The sequence below is a fragment of the Neofelis nebulosa genome, chromosome 12 (assembly GCF_028018385.1).
Source record: "Neofelis nebulosa isolate mNeoNeb1 chromosome 12, mNeoNeb1.pri, whole genome shotgun sequence".
NCBI classification, from domain to species: Eukaryota; Metazoa; Chordata; class Mammalia; order Carnivora; family Felidae; genus Neofelis; species Neofelis nebulosa.
This window is the reverse complement of record NC_080793.1, coordinates 37086792-37104652: the sequence shown is the minus strand read 5'-3', so window position 1 is coordinate 37104652 and position 17861 is coordinate 37086792. Positions and strand designations below refer to the sequence as shown.

The 17861-nt window shown below is 39.8% G+C and overlaps 1 protein-coding gene across 1 annotated transcript in view; it reads left to right on the top strand.

Moving 5' to 3' along the window:
* The first annotated feature begins 386 nt into the window (after window positions 1-386).
* The window catches only part of RECK (reversion inducing cysteine rich protein with kazal motifs), an 81092-nt gene continuing 63617 nt past the window's right edge, over window positions 387-17861 (top strand). The window contains exons 1-4 of the mRNA XM_058694924.1: window positions 387-565; window positions 13220-13278; window positions 16560-16634; window positions 17544-17580. Coding sequence (XP_058550907.1) covers window positions 466-565; window positions 13220-13278; window positions 16560-16634; window positions 17544-17580 — 271 coding nt within the window. The 5' untranslated portion in view covers window positions 387-465. The remainder of the gene's footprint in view (window positions 566-13219; window positions 13279-16559; window positions 16635-17543; window positions 17581-17861) is intronic.

Genomic DNA, 17861 nt, shown 5'->3' with positions numbered 1-17861 from the left:
CCCGGGTGCCTTCTTTGGATGTGAGGCAGAAAGGATATTAAGAAGCTCATTCAGGGTAAAGAGAAGTGAAAGGGAGAGGTCCCTTTGGTTCAGGCTTGGACTTGCAAGTCTTGGAAAGGTCTGTCTTCTTTCTGAGCCTCAGTGACCCTCAGCCGCAAAGTTCGGGTGGTGTTAGAGGCGTTGTAAGAGCCCTTCCAGCTCTGACATCGTCTGATTGGGGAACGCTGGCTGCGGGACTCCGCTACACAAGCCGTCACACAGCTGTGTCCTAACAAAGAGCTGGGGTCTCGGGAATGTTCCCGCCCCCAGCAGGTTTTGGAACCTCCCAGAGGCCGAGGGGCGGGGCCAGAGCGCTCCGCAGCCAGTCACTAAAGGTCCAGGGCGCCGGGGCGGGGCCTCCGCGAGCAGCCGCGGCGGCCAGGCTGGGTCCGAGCATCCCGTGGCTCCGGACCCCCTGGCCCGGACATGGCGGTCGTCCCGGCCTCCCGACGAGGCGCGTTGCTGCTTCTCCTGGCCGTGGCGGAGGTCGCGGAGGTGGCAGGGGGCCTGGCCCCGGGCAGTGCGGGTGAGTAACTGCTGGAGCAACGGTTCGGGGCGGTCCGGGGCGGCCGCCCAGCTCTCCAAGATGGCGCGGAGCAGGGGGCGGGGGTGCGCGCGACCCCCAGACCTGGACCTAGTGCGGTGACCCAGGGTCCGAAGGTCCCAGTGGGCGGGAGGGGGCGTCGAGACGGGACGAGCGAGGAGCCCTCCCCACTCCCGCTCTGTCCGCCGCGGTCATCTGCTGCCCTGGGAGCAGTGACCCGGGTTCGAGGCCTTGCTCTGTCACCCACAGGGCAGGGGGCCCCCGTCTCGGCCCTCAACCCCACACCGGGCTCAGGTCTCTGTCAGAAGAGGGTGAAATGCCTTCGCCCGGAACGGTGGCGAGGGTTGGATGGGATTTCCGAGGTGCAGGCGCCTTACCGCCGCCCTGGCCAGTTGTAACTTGACCCTCGGTTCAGTAGGGCAGACCTCGGGCGGCGAGCGTTGATGGGGCCCACAGCCTGCCAGGTTCAAGTCTCTGAAGAGAATCGGCCCGAGCCTGCTAAATCCACTTCTGCTGCCACCCGCGGTGGTGCACTGTGTGTCCAAGGCAGCGCTGGGCTCTGGCGGGAGACAGATTAAAAATCAGTAAACTCTGCTTTTTTTTTTGGGGGGGGGGGGCGGCTAGCAGGCTTAAGGAGAGCTGTGTTCTTGCTCTTGAGGAATTAAACCAAGAATGGATAAGAAATTGTTCAGTGCTGGTAGAGTATCTCCCACGTGCCAGGCTTTAGGAGTTGATGCCAACTCCTGCCCTCTGCGAGCTCTCTGGCCAGGAGGTGGGGTACCGCCGGACACAAGCTGCTGGAATTCAAGGCCAGAGTGTCCAGAGGAGATGGAAGGCTGTGGGTGCACAGAGGGAGAGACATGACATCCATCGAGGGTAGGAGGAAAATTGAGAGATCCTCCAACTGCGCACACATTGAAAGATGGCTGGGATTTATACATGCAGAGTGGTGGGGATGTGCATTGCCTACAGGCAGAGACACGTAGAAAGAGCAAAATCAATCCCAACAAGGTTTTAAGGCAGTTTACAATGTTAAAAGGTTTTTTTTGTTTTTGTTTTAAGAAAATAAAGTATTTAAAGGTGGGCGAGAATTGTGTCAGGAACTTGGGATTAGATAGTTAATTGTAATGGGGTTCCAAATTTAGCTGTCAGTTAGAAATCAAAGGAGAGGAAGAGAGAAAATAGGAATATGCTGTGTATTCTTGGCTAAGTCAGCTTACCTTTCTGGGCCCCATTTTTTCTCATTAAGTTGATCTAAAGCATTTCAAAGTTATGGCCCATAGAATACTAGTTGTCCATTCTCATCCCACAACCAGTTGATTCTGTGGGAAATATTAAAGTGGAGTAATTAAGAATATCTGAACAAGTTACTTAGCCTTAATCTTTCTGTGTGTTAATATCCACAGTTACTATATACGGTACCTTTTGGATTTTATTGTGAGAATTAATTGAAGTAATACATGTATAGAATTTAGAATAGCGTATAGTAAGCACTGAAATGTTACCTATTACATATGTTTGGGAAACACTGCACATTGTACCCTTCTCTTATAAATTCACAAAGCATGTTAGAGTCACGATAAAGGGTCCAAGGATGCTATAGTAAAGAAACTTGTTTGCTGAGGGAATGGGAAAAAGACTGCTAATAGGTATGAAGTTTCTTTTAACAAAAATGAAAATATTCTGAAATTAAGTAGTAGTGATGGTTGCACAACTCCATGAATATACTAAAAACAACTGAATTGTACACTTTACTTTTTTAAGTTTGCTTATTTATTTAAAATTTTTATTTTTTTATTTATTTTTTTATTTTTTTTTTTAAATTTTTTTTTCAACATTTTTAATTTATTTTGGGACAGAGAGAGACAGAGCATGAACGGGGGAGGGGCAGAGAGAGAGGGAGACACAGAATCGGAAACAGGCTCCAGGCTCCGAGCCATCAGCCCAGAGCCTGACGCGGGGCTCGAACTCACGGACCGTGAGATCGTGACCTGGCTGAAGTCGGACGCTTAACCGACTGCGCCACCCAGGCGCCCCTAAAATTTTTAAATGTTTATTTATTTTTGACAGAGATAGACAGAGCATGAGTGGGGGAAGGGCAGGGAGAGAGGGAGATACAGCATCTGAAGCAGGCTCTAGGCTCTGAGCTGTCAGCACACAGCCCGACCCAGGGCTCGAACTCACAGACCACGAGATCATGACCTGAGCTGAAGTCGGACGCTCAACCAACTGAGCCACCCAGGCGCCCCTAGTTTGTTTATTTGTTTTGAGAAAGACAGAGATAGAGTAAGCCAAGAGTGGCAGAGAGAGAGAGGGAGAGAGAGAATCCAAAGCAGGCTCCGAACTGCCAGCTGTGGAACCTGATGTGGGGCTCGAACCCACGAACCATGAGATTATGACCTGACTGGAAACCAAGAGACTTAACCGATTGAGCCACTCAGGCGCCCTGAATTGTACTCTTTAAAAGGGTGAATTTAGGGGGAGCCTGGCTGGCTCAGCTAGTAGAGCATGTGACTCTCGATCTCCAGTTGTAAGTTCAAGACCCAGGTTGGGTGTGGAGATTACTTAAAAGGATATCTTTAAAAAATAAATAAAAGTCAAAAGGTGAATTTAGTGGTCATGATTGTTAATGTATAAACTAAGGCATATTAAAATTTTTAAGAGTTTATTTGAGCAAAAATTGATTTGAATCCAATAGCACTGAATGGGAAGTGACAGGAGCTGGAGGAAAGATTTTCATAAAGAAGATGTGGAAGCAAAGCAAGGAAATTATTTGATTGGCTATAGGTTAAGAAGTTGCCTTATCCAGAAAGCCCAGGTGGCTGTTTGTGATTGGTTGACTTTAGGTTTCGATTTCTTAATCTTGAGGTATTATAAACTTAGGTTTTGGCCTGTATAAATAGGCTACTGAGGCATTAAAACTACCTCAGTCTAATGGCCTTCTTGTTTAACTAATGTAACCTGATTTGTATCTCAACAATTATAGAAAAAAAGAGATTCGTTTGCTTATAGAGCTCTTTTTTTGTTCATGACACCTAAAGGATGCTTTGGAAAATGCTGGGCTAGATAATTTCTAAAGACCCTTCCAGCTCTAAAAGTCCATGACAGCATAGAGTTTGCATTGTTTGATAAAAAAAAAAAAAAAAATTTCAACTTTGAGCTAAAAGTGAGATTTGTCCCTTGTACTAAATTCTAGGAAGCATGTATTGCCTGGTCCTTACATAAAAGATATTGAATAATACAATGGACAAAAGTTTCCACTGTGGATTTCAATCCTAAATAAAAACTGAGAACAAAATATTAAATTGTATTTCACTGAAGGCCTGCCTGGCTTTTATTCCTGATCAGTCTTCTTTTTCCTCTCCAAGACTGGGTACTCGTGTATCCTCTGGTATAAGGCTTTACAAGTCTTATTTGTTCTTAGAGATATTTATTGCTATTCCTGGGGGTGGGGGTGAAGGAATGATATTACTTACTCAGTGATTATTTTGTCTTGTGAAGTTTGGCCACACCTCTACATTGGAGTAGTGCCACTCTTCCTATCCCAGTGTACTTTCCAATCTCAGCCCCACACGCTGCCCCCCTACCCCTGCCCATTTCTAATGTTCTCTTTGAAGGATGGGATGGGACCCTATGCTCAGATCTCAGGCTCTTTGTGTCATGGCACCTAATAGTAGCTCTGTTTCTATTTAAGATGTTTTGTAATGGTATGAAAGAAGGAAAGATATAACATTAAGGGCTAAATTTCAGTAAGTTGACATTTAAGGAATTATGTAATAGCCTAGAATCCTGAAAAAGAATGTAATGAATTTTAAGTTAGAAAAAAGCAAACACTATCTAGAGGAAAGTAATAAAAAACAGATTCTCTTCACAAAGACATATCTTGGCCCACATTGTGGAAAGAGCTAGTCTTGGTGATAGACCAGATATAACAGTTTATTCTGGTGTGCTGAAAAAAGTTCCTGTCTCATATCCCTAGATTTAAGCAGTTTCAATAATCATACTTTTCACCAAAAGTGTGCCTCTTCTAGACAAAAAGTGGGACAATGTCAAGGAGGTGGTTATTATATACTTAAAATGTAGTTTTTAAAAGAACAAAGCATACTACACGAGTTTGTCCATTTGAAAAATACTTATTGAGTGTTTGCTACATGTCAGGTGCTGTTCTAGATACAGGTTTGCTGCTCTCAAGGAGTTTCCATTCTACCAGAGGAGAGATAGACAATCAACAGATAAATAAAATGATTTTTGATAGTGATAAGTATGCTATGAAGGAAACCAGCTGATAACAGAATTGTGTGAGTAGAGGGGGGAGTTCTTTACATAGTGATGAGAAGAGAGGCCTCTTTGAAAAGGTAAAGTTCAGCAGCAAAATCTGAAGACTAAAGGTCTTAAGAAAGACAGAGATAGAGACCAGAAAGTGCAGAGGCCCTAAGGCAAGAAGGAACTGTTTGGTTGCAGCATAGGGCGCAGGAGAGTAGGCTAGAGCTAACGATGCTGAGCCTTGCAAAAAGACACATAAGGATTATTGTGCATTATTTTATTGTGCAGAAAGAAACTGGTAGACTACTATGTAAGAGATATAAGCTTTGATTTATATTTTAGATCACTCTAGCTGCTGAATGAAAAAAAATGTGATTATGGTAGGGTAGGAGTAAAAGCAGGTTGACTAGAAGACCTCTGTAGTAGAAGCAGGAGATAATGGTGACTTAGAGTGAAGTGATGGTGGAGATAGAAGAGGAGAGGTTCAAGATATATTGCTGATGGATTGGATGTGGGAAGTGAGGGAAGGAAAAATTAAAGATTATTTGTAGATTTTTTACCTTGAGCAATTTTGTAAAACATGATGCCATTTACTGAAGTTGGGAAGATGGGGAGGAGCACATTAGAGGAGAGTTGGCAGGTGAGCCAAGAGCATCAAAAGTTCTGTTTTTGTATATGTTTAAGATAGATATTAGGAATAACTGCCCTAGGTCTATTGCTCATTAAGCTAAATTTCATACCTGTCCGTAATCCATTAAGCAAATATTTGTTAAGCTGTTAATAGTGCCAGACACCGTGATAGGCACCAGATACAAAGTGATGCAAAAACATAGTCTCTGCTTTCATGGGGTTTATTGTTTAGTAGGAAATTCAGACATTAAATATCACCAATATATGTATATCTACACTGCTAACATTATGTGATTATAGTAGTATGTATCAGTTTATATTCTAAATCTGGAGAGTATTTCTGAGGAAAAATGTGATTTAGTCAAGTATATAGCACATAATGTGATGGGTGCTGTAAAGCACACAGATAACATGAAGACATCAAGAAAAGTATAGTATTAAGAGAAACTTTCTCATTATGGAATATACCACTGGGAGCCAGACTTTATACTTTTAGGTTCTTTGTTTTATAGATGGGAGGCCTGCAGCATAGAATGAGCAAAGGAGTTATCCAAGAATACTGGCTTTAGCATCCGTGAGGAGGACCTTAGGAGAGTCATTTGCTTTGGTTGTTTCTTTTTATTTTTTTTATTTTTTTAAACGTTTATTTATTTTTGAGACAGAGAGAGACAGAGCATGAACAGGGGAGGAGCAGAGAGAGAGGGAGACACAGGATCTGAAACAGGCTCCAGGCTCTGAGCTGTCAGCACAGAGCCCGACGCGGGGCTCGAACTCACGGACCGTGAGATCATGACCTGAGCCGAAGTCGGATGCTTAACCGACCGAGCCACCCAGGCGCCCCCGCTTTAGTTGTTTCTTAATGATGAATGTCTAGGTTAAGGTTTTTTTGACCCCCTAAGGGAACAGAAACCAAGGTAGCTCAGGATTGGGGGCTAGTTGTGTAGCATCTAACAGGGAGACACATGGAAATCCAAAGGTAGGAAATTCAGCAGAGCAGCCCTGAGGGCTGCTGTGGGAACTGGAAAGCTGCCAGGAGCTAAGACTGCTGTTAGGGACAGTCTCTCTCTACCTTTCATAGCTTCTCGGTGCATCTCTTGCATTTCCCACTCACTCTCCACCAACCAGCTTCTTCTTTTTACTCATCGTTTCTGTACTACCATAAAATTTCAGCTTCCCCTGCCCCAACTCTTCTTGACCTATGGCTGCAGGGCCCATCCCCAGCTGGCTGCATACTTCTGTGCCTGCGTATGTGATTGTCCAATTTATCTTCTGTTTTAGGCCAAAACCTCTTATGATATTGCTAAATTATGGGTTAGTCACCATATGAAATGTGGTACTAAAGTGTTATGGCGGGAGAAATAAAACTTTTTGTACCTTTTGCTGATAAAAGCCTTTGTATAACTAGGAAATTGTTACTTATTAACCAATGAATAACATTTTTTGAGCTGAACATTATGCTAAATGGATATAAGAAGTTTACAGTCAAACTGGGGATACCATAAGTACACACATGATATGGTTAGAGAAGATTGCAATGTTAAGGTTGCCAGTTCTGACTAGAATATCAGGGCCAAAAAATCAAACAGAGCTTGGAGTTATTGGTACTAAGAGTTGAGGTAGGATTTAAAAGTTGAAAGTATTTGGGATTTAGGTCAGCAGGGAAAGGGCACTAAGCATTTCAGTCAGAAGGCAGTGTTCAAGGTAACTATAGGCTTTCCTTGTTGAAAAATAATAGAAGGTCAGGGAAGGCAAGGTTAAAGGAAGATTTGCAAAGTTTAGAATTGGAATCGCAAGAGGCCATTGTGGGCCCTTTATTAGAAGAGTGACATTATGAAAGGTCTATGTGGCAGTCATATTGGTAATTGGGAGGGGGAAGGGAGTTATTACCAGAAGACTTTGGGCTGCCCTCTGTAATCCCATATTATCAGAATTATCAGAAGGCTTTTGAAAAGACTAGAAATATGTCAAAATGTCAACATAGGTTCTGGCAAGACAGTGGGACTATAGATCATTGTTCTTTTTATTTTCCAAAGCTTGGAGTTTCTTAGTGAAAAAAAAGAATTATTTTAAAAATTTAAATGAATATAATTGGCAGTTTGGCAGGCAATGGAGAAGGATATCTGTAACTTGCCAATAATTCAGAAAAAAATACATATATCTTTCTAGATAAATAAAGCAGTATGACAAAATGTTAGCAATGTTGAATGCAGATAGTGCGTATATGGGTATTCACTTTACTGTTTGGCTCTTCCTTAGGTGATAATATATTTTGTATATAAACCCAAACATACACATATCTTTAAAGGAATAAGTATAATGATTGCAAGAATGTACTTATAAGTTGAAGATGTAGTTGTCATTTAAATGCTTTAAAAGTGTCAATTTCCAGGCTGTTTTGAAAATAAAAATATGATTAAAAGTAAGATCAGAGGCACCTGGGTGGCTCAGTCGGTGGAGTGTCCAACTCGATTTCTGCTCAGGTCAAGATTCCAGGGTTGTAAGAATGAGCCTTACATCAGGCTCTGGCCTGAGCTTGGAGCCTACTTGAGATTCTCTCTCTCCCTCTGCCCCTTGCCCCAGCTTACGCACATATGCACTCTCTCTGTCTCAAATTTTTAAAAAAAAATGTTAAAAAAGAAAGTAAGATCAGCTTTTAAATGTTTTATTTATTTATTGCTTTAAATGTTTATTTATTTATTTTGAGAGAGAGAATGAAAGAGTGCACATGCAGGCGAGTGAGTGCGAGCAGGGGAGGGGCAGAGAGAGAATCCCCAGCAGGCTTCAGGCTGTCAGCACTGAGCCCAAGGCGGGGCTCTGTCCCACCAACCCAACCATGAGATCATGACCTGAGCCTAAATCAAAAGTTGGTTGCTCAAACAACTCAGCCACCCAGGTGCCCCAAGATCAGTTTTTTGTTAACATGTCTTTTTTATTTAGAATGACTTTTTCTAGTATCAGCTCAGATTTAGTTTTTTTCTCAACAGTGCGGGATATATGTGTGTGTGTGTGTGTGTGTGTGTGTGTGTGTGTGTGTGTGTGTGTGTATTCTGTTTTAGTAATTCTTTAGGAAGACATTAATTAGGAGGAATCTTTATTTTCTTTAGAAAAGAAAACAAGAATAGCTTTTAATTAACTAAATTGAATTATAGCTTTTAGGAGGTTTTTGTGGCAAAATTCCTTTTAACTTCAAAAATCCTATAATTCTATGAATATTTTAGTTTCAGATTAGGGTGTGTATTTGTTGTTTTAAGTGCTGGTTGGTCTTAGAAGTTGCATTTTTCCCTTGTGGCTGGAGCATGTGCTTCCTGCTTACTTGCCTATCTTTAGTACACATGTGACCCAAACTATTAGCCAAACCTTGATGTTTCTAATTATTAGGTAATTCTGCTTGCATATTTCTAGATTGTACCTCCTTAAAGCCAATATACATGTCTTTTAGCAATCTGTTTGGGTTTTTGTTTTATTAATTTTATAATTACAGACTCTTGGAGTAAGAGTGCAAAATATGACACTTGTCCTTATGTGTTGTTAATGAGGATAACACCTGAGCTTTGTATTTTCATAATGTGAATATCAAATTTTATTTTGAACTAATTTACCTTTATCTGTTCCATTCCATTTCATGCAAATAAGCAGGTTTTAAACTATTTTTCTTGAAGAATAAGAAATTAGTTTAAAAACAAATTATAAATACAAAGTATTTTTAGAATCCATTGCCATATAAAAACATAAGGCTTTGGAGAGTTTTTTTGGATTCTAATTGTTAAATGACCCAATTAACCCATTTTAATAGCTCTAAAAAAGACAAAGACCTTTAATTACCATGTTAATTGCATTTGAATCCCTTCTCCCCATTCTTAATGAAGGCATATGAATTGATGTCTATTTGAAGACATTTATTTCTTGAAAAATATGCAGTGTTAAAGATTCTAACAAGTTTCAAAGGAAGGAAAATGTGCGCCAATGTAATAATGGCTAAGGTTAAGAAGAGGGTACGGAAAATGTGATGGAGTTTAGGTCCCCTGAGCCTGTTCATGGAGGGTGGCAGCCCTCTCAAGGGAGGAAATGCACTATTACAGAGGAATGCTCCATTGGGAGGGGGAAGGGAGTTATTACCAGAAGACTTTGGGCTGCCCTCTGTAATCCCATATTGTCAGAATTATCAGAAGGCTTTTGAAAAGACTAGAAAGAAAAATGTCAAAATGTCAACATAGGTTCTGGCAAGACAGTGGGACTATAGATCATTGTTCTTTTTATTTTCCAAAGCTTGGAGTTTCTTAGTGGAAAAAAAAGAATTATTTTAAAAATTTAACTTTGGGGGTCACTACATTGTAAATTTGACCTTAACTATTAAATAGGAAAAAAATAGGCTTTTATATTTATGTTTTTAATAAAACTTTCCATTGTTATTGGACTTTTAATTATAACACATTTTGTTTCTGTTCTGAAATAGACCTTTGCTCCAAGAAACTGTTTTTCAAAAATCCCCAGGCCCAAATCAGACTCTTGTCTCCCTGATTGTTTACTTTTTGCTAAGCTTGTGCTTATTGGGACCATATGTTATCCTGAGTTATCTTTGCTCACGATCAGCTGGATTTTTTGCCCTCAAATGACCTTTGTGTTAGAGGCTAGTAGAAAGTGGCAATTTCTACAGGACTTCAAAAGAGTACATCATTATCACACAGGAGAGCCTTTTTTGTGTTTTGTTTTTCTTTTTCCTACCTGCCCTCCCCATTCTAATGAGTAATGAGGCTGGGGACATAACTAAATCTTAGAAGATGGGGGTGGGGGGAAGCTTAGCATGGCATGGCAGGGAAGAAAGGGTGTTTTGAGAAAGCCTCATGAGTGATTGCCCCCCTCTCCCCTCGAATTAAAGTTTCTAAGAAAGTAACTATAGCTTTACAAACAAGGGACTTTTTCTTCTTGTGATTTAGTGACGTTTTTATATTCTTCAGAATTTGTAAGTCAAGCGTTTAGAACTTGAAGCCACTTTTTTTTTTTTCATAGAAATAATATTGGAAAGCCAGTCCCACAATCGTCTTCTATGGAACAAAACTATAGTAATATGCCAGTAGTATCATATACTCTGACACTGTTTTATAGAGAACAATTTCCAGTTTTGAATGTAGAAGGCTTTCCTTGTAAGATCTAAAGAGGACTTATTTTATTCATCTATTTATTCTTTCCTTCCCCCCCATACAAATCCTACCTTCACTAAAAAAGCTCTTCTTTCATGTACTTTGTGTAATGAAATTGTATAGATTGCATTTGAAGAGATTATGTTGCAAATTTCTGTTTTAAACTATTGTATCAGATCCAGCTGTCTGAAATATTTTCATCTTCTTGTCTCTTTTGACAGCCCCTGATCAATCCAGCTAGCTGTATCTTTTTTCCAGTCAGGTCCACTCTAGAATAATAACATGTCCCTACTGATTATCTTTATAGCCAATTTATGCATTTCCTTAGGCTTGTAATGCTGCTTGGCAACATTTCTCCTTTCCTCTAATTTCATGTTTCTCAAATTGGTATTCTGAAATTTAAGTAAGTGGCATGAAAAAAATGTTCTGTGCTCTGAGAAGTCTGTCTACTTGGATCCCTTTTTGGGAGATTAATAATATATAAACATATTAAAGGCTTTGGTCCTGCAGTAAGGAATTCTCTGTAACTTTTTTTAGTCCTTATTTCCCAGTTTATTTGAACATGAAATTTTTCTCCTGAGGGATAGATACTAAAAGTCATGAGTAGAATACAAGTTTGAGGGACCTATTTATAGTTGCCTTTCTCTATTCTCTGAAGTGACTGTTCCACACTTCTACAATTTCACCTCAAGCCCCCAACCCCATCTCAACCCTTTTTGTTTTCAAACCTAATCTGTGTTTCACTAAAAAAAAATGGAGGCTGTCAGCTTTCCTCTTAATTTATTAGTGAGTGACCTTGTATCCTATCTTCTTGTCTAGACTTTGTTCTACCATCAGACTGGATAAAGTCAGAGAACATAACATTTATTCACTGTTGTACCCCTAGCCCCAAACTCAGTGCCTTTTCTTTAACCCACATCCCTTTCCAGCAATCACCTCATTTCTCGAATCTCCTGTTTCTTCCACAACTGTGTGTATGACAGTTCAGTTCTGACACTAACCACCCAGAGTTAGAACAGACTCTACAGGTTAAAGGACATGATGCCGAACAACACAACACTTACCCCAGATACGAGCCACACTTAGGAGTCCCCAGGCCACCCACACTTCTGAACAACTGGCTATAAATCCGGGCTTCCCACAACCACCCCAGAATCAGTAATTCACTAGAATGATGCATAGAGCTCAGGGAAGCGTGATAGTTATGATCACAGTTTTATTATCAAGGATACAAATCAGGAAGACCAGCCAAATGAAGAGACATACACAGAATGAGGTCTGGGAGGAAATGCAGAGCTTCTGTGCCTTCTCCTCATAGAGTCACCCTCCTGGCACACTAGCATCTTCACCAACTAGAAAAGGTCCCCTGAGCTTTGATATCTAGTATTCATTAGAATTCCATCATATATATAGACATGGTTGATTGGATTATTGGCCATATGGTTGAACTTGATGTCCATTTCCCTGTCCTGCTGGAGGTTGGGCTGATGTCCTGTGGCTCAAAGCCCCAGCCTTCTGAACATAAGGCTAGTCTTTCTGGCTAGGCCAGTCCCCATCCTGAAGCTATCTGAGGGGGGAGTCCACCTCACTGGCATAACAAAGATACAGCTATTACTCTAGAAATTCCCAGGATTTAGAGTCTTTCTCCAAGGAATCAGGGACCAAGGCCAACCAAAAAGGGGGAGGGAGGGTTTTCTTAACTTGATCCTGCTTCCTCCTGTAACTGCTACTCTCTTTTTCCCCCCATTTCTGCCAGACTTCTTGAGAGCCTATATTTGTTGTTTATACTTCCACACCTCTGGTTTACTCCTTAGTATCATTCACTTCTACTCCACAGAATACCTTTTGAGGATTACTAAGTGGCCATTTCCTTTTTTGATTCTTTCCTTTTTTGATTCTTCAATCTAACTTGTATGTTTGGGTGCATGACACTCCTCCCTCTTCTTAATGCTACTCTCTCGAGGCTGACCTACCCCTCTGACTGTTGCATCTCTGTCTCTTTCCTTGTTCCTTCCCATGTCTCAGATTTTGTGTTTTTTGAATTTGGTGCTGTGGTCACTTCTCACTAGAACTCTCCCTAGACAATGTCACTCGTTTCCATGTACTATACCTCCTTTATACTGATGACTTCCAAATTGGATCTTTAGGCTTGACTTTACCTGCAATCCAGGCTTGAATTTTCTGACTTTACTGGAATTTCCATCTGGGTGTCCGATAGGAACCTTATATTTAACATGTCCAAAACAAAATTCACTTCCTTTTTATCGCTTAGTCTTACATTATAGGCACAATAATAGAATCTAGCCTATAGAGTAATTATAAGGATTGAATGAGGTGTAATGCATAAAGCAAATTTAGTAAAATTCTGGCACACAGAAAGTATGTATGACCATCTCCCCTGTTAGCCTGCAAGCTTCTTTAGGGCAGGGACCATGTCCTCAAACCCAGCACTGGCCTTGGCTTGTGATAGGTATGTGGTAAAAGTTTGTTGAGTTAAAATGAATAATAATCTGTTGAATAAGTGTTTTGTGTAGCCATCTGATTTAGTTTAATCATCTTTTTAAATTAACAGTGGGCAACATCTGGTGTTTATTTTTTCTCCTAGGTGCACTGTGTTGTAATCATTCAAAGGATAACCAAATGTGCCATGACGTATGTGAACAGGTAAGCTTATGTAATAATTGTTAAGGCTGGGGCGCCTGGGTGGCTCAGTCGGTTAAGCGTCTGACTTCAGCTCAGGTCACGATCTCGTGGTCCGTGAGTTCGAGCCCCGCGTCGGGCTCTGGGCTGCTGGCCCAGAGCCTGGAGCCTGCTTCCGATTCTGTGTCTCCCTCTCTCTCTGCCCCTCCCCCGTTCATACTCTGTGTCTCTCTCTCTCTGTCTCAAAAATAAATAAACGTTTAAAAAAAAATTAAAAAAAAATAATAATTGTTAAGGCTATTGGTTATGTAACTGTTTATGTGAAGTATAATTGTTTCGGAGAAATCTGTTGGACAGCACCTTAACCAAGTGATCACAGTTCACATCACCAGTAATGGAACAAATTAATGTGTGTCTGCTGACATGATGCACTGAAAAGGAGCGCAGCATCTTTAGTAGGATTCCTGACAAAAATGCATAACCTGAATCATTGAGGAAACAATAGGGCAAACCAAGATTGAGGGATATTCCTCAAAACAACAGCCTGAAGTCTTCAAAGTTATCAGTGTTAAGAAACTTCAAGATTAAAGGGAACTATAGAGATATGACACTAAATGCAATATGTGATCTTGGAATTTAAAAAAAAAATGCTATAAATAACGTTATTGGGATAAATTGGTGAAATTTGAGTATGGGCTCTAGTAATAATGCATCAATGCTGTGATCCTAAATTTGGTGATTGTATTGCAGTGACATAGGACAGTGTCCTTGCTCTTGGGAGATAACATGCTGGAATTTAGGAATAAATGATCATGTCTGTAATGAATTACAAAATGTTCCAAAATAGCAATAATATCTGTGTATGTAGAGAGAGTTAAAGCAAATGTTGCAAAATGTTAATAATGAGTAATCTACATGAAGACTATGTGGGTGTTGTACTGCTCTTCAAACTTTACTGTGAATTTGAATTTTTCTGGTTGAACCTTTTAAGTAAAATTCCACTGAGACAATACCTGGTCATAAAGTCTGCCTTTCTTTCATCCCCTTGGTTGTGTAGTGCTGGCCTTGGCACTTGAGAATGAATGGCCTCAATTGCCTTTTAAAGAGTTTTCAATAATGTAGATTTTGTCACTGCCTAAAATTTAGAGAGCTACCTAACTGGGATTAAAACTTCTCTCAAACAATATTGTGAATTTAGAAAGATTTTGCAAGATACTCTCTAATTATAAAACAAGACAGTGACTCAGCTCATCTAGGTAACTGCTAGAGACTTCATGTCAAAACAATATAGCAAATTAAGTTTTCTGCAAATTTACTGCCAGAACAGTAGCTTTTAAAAGCAGAAATGGTCCCTAGATAGTGTCACCATAAGGGAGCTTTTAAAATAGTTCTGCTGCTTTTGGAAACACTGCTTTCCTAACTTTGCTTATTTAATGAATAAATCTGGTCATTTATCCTGTAGAGTTTCTCACAATCTGAATTATGCTGTTTGTAACCCATGATATCATTGAATGTGTTCCTCTTTCCTCTGTATGTCTTAGTAAGTGGTAGGTAGATTTAAAGCAGGGCTATCCAGAGAGCTTTCTGCAGTGATGAAAATATTCTGTATCTGTGTGATCCAGTATAGTAGCCACAGCTATATGTGCCAGGTAAACATTTGAAATGTGTTTAAAGAAGTTGAGGAGGGGCGCCTGGGTGGCTCAGTCAGTTAAGCGTCGGACTTCAGCTCAGGTCACAATCTCGCGGTCTGTGAGTTCGAGCCCCACGTCGGGCTCTGGGCTGATGGCTCAGAGCCTCGAGCCTGCCTCTGATTCTGTGTCTCCCTCTCTCTCTGCCCCTCCCCCGTTCATGCTCTGTCTCTCTCTGTCTCAAAAATAAATAAAATGTTAAAAAAAAAAAAAAAAGAAGAAGTTGAGGAAAGGTGTGCCTAGGTGGCTCAGCCAGTTAAGCATCACTTTTGGTCTGGGCTCAGATCATGATCTCATCGTGGGTTCAAGCTCTGAGTCAGGCTCCTCACTGACAGTGTGGGGCCTGCTTGAGATTCTCTCTCTCCCTCCCTCTCTCTCTGCCCTTCCCCACTTGTTTGCACTTGCTCCCTCTCTCTGTCTCTCAAAATAAATAAATAAACTTAAAAAAAAGAGAGATTGAAGAGAAAGAGAAGTTTGAGGAACTGAGTTTAAATTTTATTTGATTTTAACTGATTTGAGTTTGAATTTAGATGGTCACACATGGCTAGCAGTTACCTAATGAGACAAGTCCAGAGCCTTGATAAGATTCAGGTTAGGTTTTTGTTTTGTTTTGTTTGTTCAGCAGATCTTACTTATAATGTTTGTGTCTGGTTTTCTCTTTTTGTAATTAACATTACAGCCATTCTTGATAATTGCCTAAATGCATTAATTCACTAGGGGTTGCAAAATGGTGATATTCTAGCTCTTGTCACTTATTAATTATAGTTGATAGTGTGGGAGAAAAATGGCTATTAAAACTAACTGGAGATAAATCCTTTTTCATTGTCCTTAGCATTCATGGATTTCACAGTCTTGACTGTTTGCAGGTAACCATGAAGTTCTGTCTGATACATGTAATGGTTTATAATTTACTGAGACATCAAATTGTAATCACATTAATTAAAGTTCTATTTTGGAAGAGAGCCAGTTAGCCTGGTGAACAAACTTGTCAGCTCCTCAGCATCTTTATTAAAAATGACTTTGTGCCTCCTGAAATCACTGCTGCACTATATGATAACTAACTTGGATGTAAATTAAAAAAAATAAATTAAATAAAAATGAAAAAATAAAATAAAAGCCCCTACCCCCCCACCATGACTTTGTCTCTATTTAATGCCATTTTATGGAAGTTTGTGCCATAATGCTATTCACAAATTTGTTCGTCACTGATATCAAGGATATGACGTAATCTGTTTTACATTGTCATCAGTTAACTAAAAGCAGTTTATAGAACAGTTTAGAATGAACTTTTTTTTTCTTTTCTGTTTTCTTCTTTCTTTTTCTCCTTTGTTCTCCAACAGATTTGGTAGCCCGGTTTTCTCCATTTTTGGTCATTACAAAAGGGTCTAGACTTGCATATATGGACTTTCTTGATTATTTGCCAAACTAACCAACCTTTTAAGAGATGTTAGCTCAGCTTAATTTAGATCTTTCAAAAGGTTTTCCATTTATAAAAGGAAGTTGGAAAATATTCTAGACAACGGATAAGTATAGAGGACAATAAATTTTGCCCATTCTTATTTCTTACCAAAAAAAATGCCACAAAAACCTTCTGTTTTGTTTTGTTTTGTCAAATAGATATTCTCCTCAAAAAGTGAATCCCGACTAAAGCATCTGTTACAGCGAGCCCCAGATTATTGCCCTGAAACAATGGTAGGTCTTGTTTAACTTAACTATGGAAGCTTTTGTCTAAATGAAGCCATCTAATGAGTTAACTCCTTGATTCAGGAAATTTTTCAAAATGGTTTGAGGTTGTGATCAGATTAAAATGTTCGATTTAGCAAGGTACTTTAAAAAGATCATCACACAGATTGCTCGGTAGATATTATCTTTCATCTTTTATCATTTATCCTATGATGTAGTTATAAAAATAATATTAAATGTGCATGTATTGCAGTCTTTAAATTTCATTATAAAGTTTATCTGGAATTTGGAATTTTACTCATTATTTTGACAATTTTATGAAAACCATAGTAACTAAATCTTATTTTGATTTTCAAAAGTTAAATTTGGGGTAAGGGGAAATGTGTGACTTCTCATTATTCCTATCTTCCCATTTTTTGGTGTACTATAGATATATTGGCTTGCCTGTCTGAATCATGTAACTTAACATGTCTCCAGTGCTGGGCCATTCTCAGTGTTCGGGATATTCATGGGCTAGGCTCAGGAAGTCTGAGCTTACATGAGACAGCCTTTTTAGATACGGTAGCTTGCATTATGTGAGGCGGGAAATGTTGATCAAACAATTCTGACTGACACATTTGCTTTTACTCGCTCTACAGACACTTTGTCTTTTGCTTAGAAACAGTGATTCCAGTAAGCATCCTGAGAACCCAGACTCCTCATTAGTGCTCTTAGATGGGAAGATGGGAAAAGAGCAAGCAATATTTTTGCATCTCAGTTTTATTTTTTCCCCTTGAATAGCTGCTTGATACTCATGTAGTCTTAGAACATTGATTAAATAGAGACAAACATAATCAAATTAGCTGTACATAATTTCTGTATGGATTGTCATATTTAGGAACTGGTTATATAAAAGCCTTTTGGTGATTACAATTTTAGGTTGAAATTTGGAGTTGTATGAATTCATCTTTGCCAGGTAAGCAATAGCTAAATAACATTTGGCATTTTATCTTTAAAAACTTATTTTGTGATTGTAAAATCTGTGTCTTAGTCCTGTAACCTAATGTATCCCCTTGAGTTCCTATCTTCTCTTTTTGGTAGGCACTCAAATTTTCAAATGTATAATTTATTCTCATTCACTCAGTAATTAATTGTGCTCTTGTCTCTACTTCTACCATTCTAGTGAAACTGGTCTTTGCAAGTTCACCGGGATCTCATGGTACCTAAATCTTTTGGCCTTTTCTCAGTACTTACCAC